This window comes from Phaethon aethereus (assembly GCF_964289735.1).
Source record: "Phaethon aethereus genome assembly, chromosome: 1".
Taxonomy (NCBI): domain Eukaryota; kingdom Metazoa; phylum Chordata; class Aves; order Phaethontiformes; family Phaethontidae; genus Phaethon; species Phaethon aethereus.
Window position 1 is genome coordinate 200,188,866 of NC_138575.1, and position 13,589 is coordinate 200,202,454.

General features: G+C 39.4%; 1 protein-coding gene across 2 annotated transcripts in view; it reads right to left on the reverse strand.

Moving 5' to 3' along the window:
* Positions 1-13,589, reverse strand: part of CDK8 (cyclin dependent kinase 8) — a gene marked incomplete at its 5' end in the record, with an annotated part of 82,803 nt that overhangs the window by 47,533 nt on the left and 21,681 nt on the right. For both annotated transcript variants that reach the window (XM_082013950.1, XM_082013949.1), the window contains one exon: positions 5,659-5,734. In XM_082013950.1, the coding sequence (XP_081870076.1) occupies positions 5,659-5,734 (76 nt within the window). The remainder of the gene's footprint in view (positions 1-5,658; positions 5,735-13,589) is intronic.

Below are 13,589 nucleotides of genomic sequence, written 5' to 3' on the forward strand. Positions count from 1 at the left end.
GATTGCAGTCGATGCAGAAAGGCAGGCGATTTTCAGATCAGGAGATGACTGACAAAGATTTAGTCATCCTGTAACAGATAAGATACCAGAGGAACCACTGCTACAACAGATGAGTATAGGCAGTAGTGAGACATTACCTGAAACACTATGTGCAATTCCAGTCAATTCAGGGAAAATTAATTCCAACTACAATAGGGCAAAGAAAGCCCAAGCCTACACCCAGGAGAAGGGAGCGCCTACCGTACGACGGGAAACCAGCAAGCCAAGCCAAAATCCTTATAGCCTGCAAAAACAAAGCCAGAGAAAGAAACAGTCTCTCTCTCTCTTTAAAGTGAAAGCAGGAGAGAAGAGCTATTCTAACTGACTGACAATATTATCGTAAGTACAAATGGGTACGAACTAGTCATGATTAATTTTGGTTTAAAGGCTGAATAATGTTTACAGAGTCATTACTAGAATGAGACGCAGGAACTGCCTTCAGGGATTTTTCTTTTCCTTGCAAGTTTAAGTTGTAGTTTGCTGAATTTTTGAAGGTGCACTGTGCTTGTCTGCAAGAGCAGGAGCAGAATATGACAACTCCAGAGGTGTCATCCAATCCTATATTTTTACTAAAATAAATTTCTAAAAAAAAAAAAAAAAATTTCAAATCACTGTTCTCAGTTTCCTATCAAAAATTTGAGTTCTACTCAAGTACTTTAAACTTGCTATTTAAAATAAAATCCAAATTTTATTACATAAGTTCTTAAATCCCAAGTTGGCTTAGCTTCTACCCAGTAGATTCAAGATCTGTTTGTTTCAATGTAAATACAATTTTACAGTTTTATATTCTCATGAGCCAGATATTCTACAGTACTAAAAACAAATGAAATACTTGCTGAAAGTACATGCTGTTTTCCTTTCAAAAGTGTTCAAATGCAAGCTTACAAAGGCAGTATAACAGAAACAGTTATAATACTGCTCACTCCATGAATTTATTATGAAGCTGACAATACATTTTTGAAGCTCCAGTTCTTCAGACACACAACTGTGTGGAATTGTTGCTTCATTTTATTCTTTTGTTTTTATTTTTAAAGTCCTAAACATTGCAAAAAAGAAGCCTTACAGCACAAAATGTCAAGAGAAAAAAATCACATTTCTGTTTTTAACTTCTGTGGTTTCCAAAACAAATGAATCTTACCTGATCACACATACAAGTCAATATTTATTAGCACCTCTTATGTCCAAACAAAGTATTAGAAGCAGTGTTATTAAAGGTTCTCTGAAAGTAAGGTGGTAGATGAAGAATCCAGACAAGACAGATTGGATGTCAAGCTTGGTCAAATTCTGCTGTTCACAGAAAATATTTTGATTCCTAAGGATTACAATTTCTAACATTTAATCAGTATCTTTGTCCCACTTTCACAGAACTAAAAATAATACTACGCTCCCTTTATACAAAATCTCTCAAGAATACTGTTTGTAGCCCTGTAACATAGCTCAATAAAGTACTTATCAGTCACAACATTTTACATACCATACTACTATTAAATTAAAGCACTTAAGAGTCATTAGACTTGCTAAAGAGAGTCAAATCAAACATCTGTCTTTCTCAATACCTTGCTACCTCTCACCACATGGAAAGATTGCTAAGAAACCGTTACTTGTCTTCTGACATGAGGATTATATTCATCTAAATGATTTCTGTATTTGGTCTTGTGGGAAACTGCTTTCACTGTTAGTGTGGAAGGGACATGACAGCCCCCATAACCTGAGGAAGCTGCACCCAAATACCGTTCCTTATCGCATAGCTGGTACAGGATCTTTTCCAGCAAGCTCACTGGGAGAGTCATTTGTTCCTTACCAGGGGAAGATGTTGAAGAGGGTGAATCCTGGAGTCGTCCAGTTTCAGCTTCTGCCTCATGGTGTCCCTTCAGCTGCTGCATGCTGCCTCAGAGTCCTTGGTCACCTTCAGACCAGCTGTGAAAGAGCCCTTAAGCTCTTCTTCCATCCCCTCCACTAGCAGAGGGGAAAGAGACCTGATAATCATCTAATGACATGTTCTTGTCACTCAGGACATGGAAGCCCCAGTGTGCTAGGACCACCAATTCACCTCTACAGCAGCCTCCTCTGCCAAGGTCAACTCAGCCAAGACCCCTAGTCAATGGCATCTCCCATCTCCCTTCTCCCCTGCCCAGAGGCACATGCTCTGCCCCTGCTTCTCTGCCACCTTCCATCCCAGAAGCTCAAAGACAGGGTGGCTGAGCAGTTGCAGAGGTGATCAAGACTGCTGCAGAGGCTTTTCCTTTCAGGTAAGAGCAGCATTCATCAACCAGCTCTCCCCCTGCTTACTCTCACACTGCCCACATATTGCATGCCTGCTCCCTGCACACCTGGCTAAGCTCCTGATGGAAGGAGAGTTGTACTGGGACCTAAGCCTCCTGCCTGGGAGACAAAAATCAATACTCCCCTTTCTTTTGTTAATGCTCAGACATGTTAACCTTAGGGTACAAGTTTGCATTATACCCAAATCGCCCCTGCAGGTTCCTACCGCTTCCCGTGGGCCACGTTAAACAACGGTGTGACCAAAGGATTACTAACCCTATTCACACAACAGAAAACTAACAAAACTGTTCATTTTCCTTTTGGTAAAGATGAACTTCCTCATCCTACAGCCATGCTTCACTAGATCAAACACAGAGGACATCACCTTTTGTGATGACAGCCTGCATTTGTTATAATGGGAAACCACAAAATCCCAAGAATGCCCAAATGCCTCCAAGGCAGACATAAAGAGTGGAAACGATCAGAGAAGCCAGCTCCTTATTGTCCTGTAGTTTTCTGTCCCAGCTCCAGTAGACTCAAGGCTGTTCTAACTTGTGCACACACAAAAAGATACCCGCAATCCCAGGCAGTGCACACATCCGCAGAGAACAAGAGATGAGCAGCCAAATGGTCAGTTAAGGTTCTGGAAGAGGCAGGATTCACAAATGCTTACCACGGTGGATGAATGGGGGAAGGAGATAAGGAAGAATATAACACTACAACCATCTTGATATTAAAGACACTGATTCAATTAGCATAATTAGCACAATAACTGTTAATTCTACCAGTTAAGCAATTGGTTTACATAAAATCCTTGAAAAAAACCCTCTTTTTTCAGAGTCAGAGACTAGCTAGGTTCTTGGACATTAGATCCATGTTCTCCTGCTGCAGGAAGTGCTGAAATGTAGAAAGTCTTTCATATACATATATAGGTTGAGCTCAACCCCTAAATGAGTTAACTGTTTCAACTCAGGTCAATGACCTACTTCAAGCCTTTCCCTGTATTTGATGTATTTCAATAATTATTTTTCTGAAGATCTGTCCTCAGCTTAGGTGTCTGCATCAAATAGATGTTTTAGAAGAGCAGGCTATGGGTGGGCATTTTTAAACATATAAGTTACTCAACAGTTAGTCGTCATAAACAAGACAAAAGACATTGTAGAGTTATAAAAACAAGGCAGAGTTTCAGTGGGATTTATAGCAACCTGCACTCTTCCCAGATAGTCACAGAGTAAAATATACAAGCTTCAGTTCTCCAGAGAAACTGAAATGGATGAATCTCATATGCAAACCAAGTCATCCTAGTTCCTCTTAATATCACCATTGCTCATAAAATGCATTAATTGGGGTAGTCCAAAAAACACTGTAACAAAGTCTGGCATTCAGCCTTGACTTTTTAAGTATGACAACAAATAATTTAATTAATTGGATGTATAGATGACATTTTAGGCTACAACACTGTTGACTAATTCAGTAGTATTTTCATATATACATCACACATAACCAATACAAACAGAATGGCTATTATCCTCAATTTGATCCATCTCCATGAGATTCCTTTTTTTTCCTTTCACAATATTAATTCATAGAAAGGAGGAGAATTCTATTTAACAGAATTAAAGTGAACAACATATTTCAAGGAAAAAATTCTCCTACTAACTCTAAACAGTAACATCAAAAGAACAGTAAGGAGAAGAGATTCAAACCCTAGAAGTCCCTCATGAATGATTAATTGAACTGCAGGAAAATTCAACCACAGGCAGTTGCAAGCCTGGAAGCATAACTGGAAGCAAAAGTCAACTACAGCTCAAGAAATTATGTTTCAGGTTACTCTTTCTACCCCTATGCCTGCTTTTGGGCTCCACTCTCCTCTCTGCTCTCAGTGCCTGCTTTCTTGGCATCTTTGGTGTCTTCAGTACGTCCCCCTCCTTCAGCCACTAACCCTCTCCCACGTGGGTCCTGCATTGTACTGCTGTGCTCTTCAAAGGGCGCACGCTGCAGCAACTCAGAGCAAAAAGAAAGCTTCCCTGCTTCTTGCTCCTCTTCCATACTGGGGACCTGCTGCCCAAGAGGAATGACAACACTCCTCAGGTCACACAGGGAGGCCAAATCCTTCCCAGCTGTCAGCCAAGTTAGTGATTCTCTTTTCATAGACAGAAGTTGAGTTAGGGTCATATCCAGAGCAGAGATACCTGCTTAACGCCAGCCAAGCTTCTCCTGCCAAATTCAAGTAGAACAAACTCTTCAAAACTCTTTAGGTAAATCACGGCAAAAAGATGAGTAAAAATTTTCCCAAATCACTCTGAAACGGTAGCTGACACTTTCCAAAAGCATTCAGCCTGAGCAAGTCACACTATTCGGAAAATTTCTGCCAAAATGGTTGAAATAAGCAAAATTTAAGACCCTGGTTTTGGCTCCTTTAGTTCAGTGTAGTCGTCTATGATGGCAGCTGTAGTCAATAGACAAGAAAAGCTTCTCCTGAAGAATATTCTTTGCACTTAATTTTTTTCACCTCAACTCAGTTCAAGGACTAATGTGTTGGAAATCACAAAGTCAACTGGAAGTTGACAAAGTAGGAAAGTCTGGTACTCACTTCAATCAATAAAAGTGAAATTAGGGTATAGTTTTACACTCCTGGGGAATGTGGACTGTAAATAAACTATTCATTTCCCCCCACACACAGAAGTTACATGCATTTCCTTTTAGCAAGCAATTTCAGTTGAAACATTTCAAGAACAATAAACCCAAGCTGCAGTACAACTAAGAACATACAACAGTTAAACTTCAGAATGCTGGTTTTACCAGTGTTTCTTTGGAAGCTTGTCACAAACCATAACTAGACCACATTATTCACCAGCTTCTAACAACATGGAATATATATATACAAACCTGCATAACATAAGAAAATGTTTGAATAATATCCATGGGTGTATTACAGCCTCCAAGGCAACAAAACCACCAGTTTGAAGTCTTCACTTAAATAGAAGCTAACATGTTTTAATCATTATGAGCCAATAAGAACTAATCTCTTTAGGAAAATAACTGAAGTACTAATGCAAAAGTCAGATCAAATGCATGATTAGAGTCAGTGGCTTAAATTATGTTTTTAAACTGCTGCATTTAAAGTTAATCTTCCCCGAGGCAGGCAGTAAACTAACTTTAAAACACTGTAATTTTTAGACCGCAAACATAACAGGTGTGCAAAATCTTTCATGACATTTGTAGTTATTTTATACCTCCATGATAAAAACATAGCACCCATAGTAGAATAATGTGATTCAGCAAAAACACAGCATGCACTCAAATCAATACTTTTAATAAGTCTGTTTGCTAGTAGAAAGAACTAATGTTACTTACTGCTATTTCTCTGCATGCAGACATAGAAATTCCAGTACCTTCTATTTGCTTTAAAGCATAATCTTTATCATCTTTCCTGTGAAAGAAGAAAAGAAGCTTTTTTTAAAAATTGCACCATGAATTCCAAGTGAGCTCTTCACCACCATTCAGAGGACAGTTTCTAATTAATACAAATTCTGCACCTTGTTTTCTTTTCATTCTTTACTAGTCTAATGTCTGGATACCCAGCTAAACTGTAAGCTAACCACACCACCTTGATAAAGCAAAAGTATAAATTTGCTCTCACTACATAAATAGGAAATTTTAAAAAACTTCTTTTTTTATATGCAATGATTGACATTTCTTCCATACCTTCCTTCTCTTATTGAGAAGATAAGACAGCAAATGTTTAGTACATACTAGAAATAAGTCTAGCTAGGGCTACTTCTCCTATAAATGTATTACTCTCAGACACATTAAGTCCTCCCCATATTTTAATGAATTCTTGAGTAGCCCAGAAGCAACATCACAGTAATATCTTTTCTTTCCTCTAGGTCAAAAAAGTGCCCTAGAATTTTGTTCCCACCAAACTAATAAAACTACTAAGATTAATAAAAAAACCCACAAGGTATCTGTGCAACCTGAAGAATCCAGAGAAATGTTTGTTCAGCTTTAAACACGTATAACACTTAAAAACACCACCACCACCCTGCACTTTAACCAGTATGTACCTTACAGTCATTTATTTAAACTGCAAGCCTATTAGTAACTCCAGCTACCAAAAGCAAAATGAAGATGCGATCCACTGCAGCAAAAGACGACATTGAACTCTTGCCCATCCTCAGCCTCAAAGAGCTCAAAGTTTTAAGAGGTAGAGTGCTTGTCCTTCCCACTTGTGGGCTGGCACTCACAGCATTGCTGGGGGACATGGCACTTAACAACAGTTTTGACTTCAATATCTGGAGAGCTCATATAGCCCCAAATCTCCAGGTTAAATAAAAATTCCTACTAATTTTTTAATGACTCCAGCTTTCACAGCTGTGAAGAGCCACCCTGGGAAAAAAAGCCACTCAAACATCCTAAAGGCAGATAAAACAAAACTGTAATTATGCATTTAAAACATATGCACACTTCTTTCCTCCAGCTCTCACTAAATATTTGCAAGGCTTTGAATTGCTGTATTCCTACCTGGAAGACACACTTTCCCCTATACATCATTACCCATTTAATCCCTCAAATTAGGTCCTGTCTAAGAGATTTTTCATGGGGTTCAAAGACAACCCACTGCTAGCAATAACCTTTCAAAACAGAGAAGACTGAAAAAGTTGGAGATTAATGAAGAAAATCTGTTAATGAGGAGGAAGAATGAAACAGTGAGTGGGTGAAAACAGGTTTCAGTAAGAGAGCAATTACACTGATTCAGCAAGACAAAAGCGGGGAAAAGATACAGGATCTAACACAAACAGGAAAAAAGGAACAGGCATTAAAAAGCTTCCATATAAGAAAAACCTAAAACTTACTTGTCTGGAATAGCGAGAGCTAATGCTGGGCACAAATTCATACATGGCCAAAACAAGGTGGGAATAGGGAACAACAATCCCCAATTTCTCACCTTAGAGGAAAACAAGTTTCATGAAGCCCGAAAACGAGAAACCATTACGGTATTAAGCACATAATTAAACTGTGCAACTCATGATGACAGAATATTATAGGGATCAAAAGTATAAGTGGATTTCAAATCAAACTACATAAATTTATGGTGGATAGGGGAGTTACGGACCACTCCATGAGCAGCTATTGAACATAACCCCAATCTGCTTTCCAGCAGAGATTTCCTATGCTACTGACAGAAAAAGATACAGGGAAATTTTCTCAGCTAAAAATAATTTTACTCTTTATCTGCCTTCGCTAGCAATGGCTCACGGCCGTTACTGAACAAATAAGAAGCAAAATGGATTGGACTACAGGTTATTCTCACTGCCCTATGTGCTTGTCTACTTAGTTTTTGAGGTGTTTGGAGAGACACCTATTCCAAGAAAGGTGCTGCCACACAACTGCTACTGTTACAGGCATTACCACTGACAGAATACGGAGCACAAATGGGTCAGACTAAAGGTTATTGTCATTGCCCTATTGCTTATCTGCTTAGATTCCAAGGTATTTGAAGGAGAGTTCAGTATAACAAGAAGCACTACCATACAACTGGTATTATTACAAACATTTCTGGTAGCACTGTCTACAATGAAGACTGCCTTACATTTAAGATTGTACAGCTATTTTTAATTGGTCAAATTTTTGCCAAATTAAGTCTAGAGTAAAATTTTCCATACCAGATGGCGGACTTTCTCTGGAAATTTTTAGAAAAAATACTTCAGCTGTTTCCTAGAACAAAACTAGAAGAACACACTTTCAGTTGTTAAAAGTTAACTCTTTTACAACCACTGATTTAGTGCTCAAATTTGACAGGGTGGTTTAAGAACATACCATTTGGTCTCCTCAAAACAAGGGATGAAATAGGAAGTCTCTGAAAATTAATCTTCTCACATTAAAAGGCAGTTGATGAGTTGAGATCCAGTGACTAACCTTGCTCTGCCCTTACAGCAACGCAGGGCTGTGGGGAATTAACCACTTGCTCGTTTGCTCTGGTGTGCTGGGTGCTGCATGCAGGAACCAAAAGCAAGTGGCCTCTGCCCTGTCCTCAACCTACCTGAGTAGTTATGGGGAAATATAAGTATGATAAAAAGAAGGAAAAGAAATTACAATTTAGAGACAAAGCACATTAAGCACAACACTACACACTCCCCCAGAATCTGAAAAAACAAAGACTTCTAAGACTTAAATTCTCTGAATTGTGCATGCACAGTCGAGATACAAAGTAATAAACCAATTCTTAACCCTCTCTAACATCTGTTCTTCACAGAGGCTGGTAACATGCCATGGGTACCCATTACACCATTAGTACCAGCTATTCCATTAACAGAAGTAGGAAAATACTACTTCTACCCTTGGGCCAAGTGAGATATTCTTAATAAAACTTATATTCCCTGGGACCCAAGGGAACTGGGGGGAATAGTTTTTAAAAGGAATGGTAAGAGCTTATAAAAGAGTTATGAAGCCAAAAGAAAGGCTAGAGTGATCAAGCTTATTTTACACAACTCAACATGAGCTGGCAATGTGCGCTCACAGCCCTCTGGCCAACCGTCTCCTGGGTTGCATCCAAAGCAGCGTGGCCAGCAGGTCAAGGGAGGGGATTCTGCCCCTCCACTCTGCTCAGGTGAGACCCCACCTGGAGTCCTGCGTCCAGCTCTGGAGCCCTCAGCACAGGGAAGACATGGATCTGTTGGAGCAGGTCCAGAGGAGGGCCACAAAAATGGTCAGAGGGCTGGAACACCTCTCCTGTGAGGACAGGCTGAGAGAGTTGGGGTTGTTCAGCCTGGAGAAGAGAAGGCTCCAGGGAGACCTTATTGCAGAGGAGGCTTAGAAAAAAGATGGGCACAGACTTTTTAGCAGGGCCTGTAGCGACAGGACAAGGGGTAATGGTTTTAAACTAAAAGAGGGCAGATTTTGACTAGTTCTAAGGAAGAAATTTTTTCCAATGAGGGTGGTGACCCACTGGCACAGGTTGCCCAGAGAGGTGGTAGATGCCCCATCCCTGGCAACATTCCAGGTCAGGTTGGACGGGGCTCTGAGCAACCTGCTCTAGTTGAAGATGTCCCTGCTCATTGCAGGAGGTTTGGACTAGATGACCTTTAAAGGTCCCTTCCAACCCAAACTATTCTATGATTCTATAAACTTCCAAAGATATTTTGCCAATAGTCTGTTCAGAATCATAAAATAACCCAATGGGCTTCCCCATGGTTTTGGATACGGGCAATTTCCTTCTCTGAATATGAAGAGATGTTCAATAACAAGACAGGAAAAAGCAAATAAGAAAAAAAAAGGAAAAAAACCTGTTCATAAACGTCTTCCACAACTAACTGTGAGTAACAGCATTGGCCACTTAGCAGCTTGCATTTTAAGGGCACAGTTAAGACTCAAAGCATAATTCAGCTAATTTCTTCCTTCTAACAGAGAGGTCCTTATCGGGAAAGCCTGTCCACTTTCTCTGTGGCCTGGGAATGAGACGTGAAGTAACTTCAGCAGATCCTCCATCTACCAAAGCTGGTCAGTCCGCAAACTTATTTCCACACTGATATATTCATACTTCCCTACACTTACATAGGCTGGCATCTTCAGTAATACTCCCCACTAGTAACAGGCAGTTGCGAGAGCGGTAAGAATAAAACTCACTTCGTACATGGCTGCTGGAAACGGTGTTTATTGTAGTCACGCACAAACTACATAACCTTGTATAAAAATGTCATTACCTGACAGGGACATTAACATGAGGCCTTAACTTGAATAAAATGGGTAGCTGCAACATCACTTCCAGTGGACTTGAATTACAAGAACAAATAAATATATCTGCAAAATCACCATAAAAGAGCATAACTACCTAGTTTTATTCTTATAGCATGAATAAACTAAACCCAAAAATACCATCTTTAAGAGAATTAAGCTATTATATAATGCTGCTTCCAAATACTAATTTTTTTTAAGTTCTACTGAATTTGGAAGTACAACGGCACCATAAGAAACATTCAGTCTATCTGGAAAAAAAAATAATTAAAAAGAGCAGGAGCAGATGCCTTCTGAATGTATGCATGTTGCAAAGTTTTAATATTAAAATGCCTGATATTTCTACCCTTTAATTTCTACCCTTTATTTAGAAGGATACTGTAAGCATAAATATGTTCTACTTCATAAAATCCATTTAAATAAAATAATGAAATATGTTTACTTTATAAAATCAGTTCTACTGTTATTTCATCTCACACATCATACCTTTTGTAGATATGTATTGGCACAACGCTATAATATATCCTTTATTCAGATCACTAGGTCAGTTTAAAATTCAACTGAGTAATAAAAATAGCAGAATAAAGTACTGAAGCCTTAAATCAGTGGTAATAATTCTAAATTTACATTACAGTTTAAAAAAGATCTCAAATTCAAAATTAACTGTTCATGATTTAGGAATAGTTTTGTCTTTATGAACAAGGAAATGTAAAACTTGACTGCAGTTAAACGTCAGCAGGAAACAGGCTCTACAGTCTTACAACTACCACAAGAAACTGTAAGTGCAGCACCTCTTGTACAGAAAATTCTAAGGAATCTGTTAATTGTTTATGGTTCTTATTCCCTAAAGAATATGAAAATCCTGACAATTAAGATAAGCTTACCAATAAAACACATGGGGTTTTTTTTTCCAATTCTACCCTTGAGAATTCCATTAACACCAACAGTAGTCAAAGTAACACATCCTGAGTAAGCACAACTGTCATGCTACTGCTGGAGTGATTCAGCCTCAGCAGTACAAACTTAAAATTCTCTGAAGGCATTAAATAGGTCATTTTGATTTTACTAGCTGAAAATTAATTTGTGCTGTAGATCTTAGCTTTGAACAACTCACGTAGATGAACACTGAGAAACTGCAAGACCTACACTGTACAACCAGTAGCACATCTTCATTACTAACAGAAAATGGATAGCTTTCATACATGCCAAGGAGCCAGGTAAGACAAAAAATACTAAATCTTTATTACCTACCAGAACATCAAGCAAGGAAATAGAGGAATCAAAGATTTTATTATAGTTTACTTATCAGAATAGTGTTCAACAGCAAAGATCTAAACTACAAATGAGGAGAAAGATAATATGGAGTTAAACTGTGTCATTCCAGTTAGTTTTCTTTGTTCCTCCTCCCCTATGTGTTTTACTGAAGTTTAACATAACTAACATAACATAATACATGGACTTACTCCACATGTAGATTTGAGATGGAAGGAAGAACTTCACAAAACACACAGCTATAGGTTAGAATATGAAAATAAAACACTTACGACAGCGAATTTTTAGGAGACTTGGCATTTTCACTTTGTGGCACCATCCCCTGCCTCCTCCCTCAAGTTAAAGCAGTGTTACTTTTTGATTTTGTTTTTAAATCAGCTTTTTAAATAAATGAAAATCACTCTAGTCACACATGACATCCAGTGAAGTCTATAGGAAGAAGCAGTAATTCAGTTAGTTAGAAGCATATGAATACACAAATGCAATTTTGAAGCTGAAAGATTTTATGCATTTATACTAAATGCCAATACTGTATAAACAGCAAATACTTAAATGCACATCAAAACAATACATAATTTTCTAAAAAGTGCAGCAAGGTGAGGGCAGACTGGTACCATTCAAGTGGGGATTTGGAAGAATAGTATTACCACTTTTTCCTGTTCCAACACCACATTCATGGCACCAAAGAGCCTTGCCAGAATAAGCTATTTATAGCAGGAGTTCTATTTATTTTTACATTTTGTACCTATTAACTACCAACCCAGAAAATGGGTGTGGTGGAGAACCAAATGATAAAGGACACAAAACAGGCTGCGGTTCTCAATGCCTTCTTGGCACTGGTTTTCACAGCACAGTCCAGTCTCACAGCTACCACATTCCCAAGGTTAGTGGCACAGTCCTGGTGAAAGCAAGTAGAGCAAAACCAGATTAGGGACAACTTCAACAAACTGGACACACACACAAGTCCATGCGACCAGGTGGGCTGCATCCAAGGGTGCTTAACAGAGCTGGAAAATACCATCGCAAAGCCACTCTATCATCTGTGAAAAGGTCATGGTGATCATGGCAGGTTCCTGACGACTAGAAAAGGCCAAATATCAGGACCCTCTTTGAGATAGCAGCACAACCTCAGTCCTTGAAAAGGTTATGCAGAAAACCCTCCTGGTAAGCTATTTTCAGGCACATAAAGGAAAAGCAACAACTGGGAACAGCTTGCAAAGATTTTCCAAGGATAAGCTGTGTCTTACCTATCTGATGGTCCTATACAACGAGAGGACTAGTTCTGTGGACAGTGGAAAAAGCACTGGATGTTACCTTGACCTTAGCAAAGCTTGTGTCATGATCTCATAGTATACTTACAGCCAGAGAGCTTGAACAGCTGAACTACTGAACAGATGAAAAATCAACTGGACAGCCAGACTTAATTGGTTGTAATCAATGGTACAAATTCCACAGGCTGCCAGTTACTAGTCCCCCATTCCTCAGGGACAGATACTGGGGCTGATGTAGCATCTTCATTAACAAATGGACAACAGGATGGAATGGTTGACAGTCAATGGCTGACGCACAGAAGAACTGAGTCACCATTTGGACAGACCTCAACAGACAGGTAGAATGGGCAGACAAAAACCTCAGAAAGTTCAAAGACAAATGCAACGACCTGCCTCTAGTTTGGAATAACCCTACACTGCTGGACACACTGCAAAGTGGGTCAAAATCAACTTTACAAAGCAAAACCTGGGGGTCCTGGTGGACAAGCTGAACATGCCTCAGCAATGTGCCCCTGTGGCAAAGGCAGCCAGCCAAATCCTGGGCTGTATTAGCAAGAGTGTACGCAGCAGGTGGAAGGAAGCAATTATTCCTCTATATTCAGCACTTGTGAAACTACATCTGGAATCTCCATGTTCAGTTTTAGGCTTTACAGTACAAGAAAGACACTGACATACAGAACAAGTCCAGCAGCGCACCACGAGTCTGAACTACATGACGTGTAAGGAGAGACTAAAAGCACCAGGTTTGTTCAGCCTTCAAGGAAGGCTACGGAGGGATCCTATCTCTGCCTTCAGTTGGCTAATGGGAGGACGACAACGTACAGGGAAGGAGTCGGGCTCTGCCTGAAGGTGCCCAAACTCATGAGAAGCAGCAGTCAAATGGCAAAAAAGAGAAATTCCAATTAAATATCATGAAGAAAAGAAGTGCGTAGTCAAGAAGTGGAAGAGATTTGCTAGAATGTTCATGCTCAGAGATATTTAAAACTCAGCTAGATAAGAACCTGAGCAGCC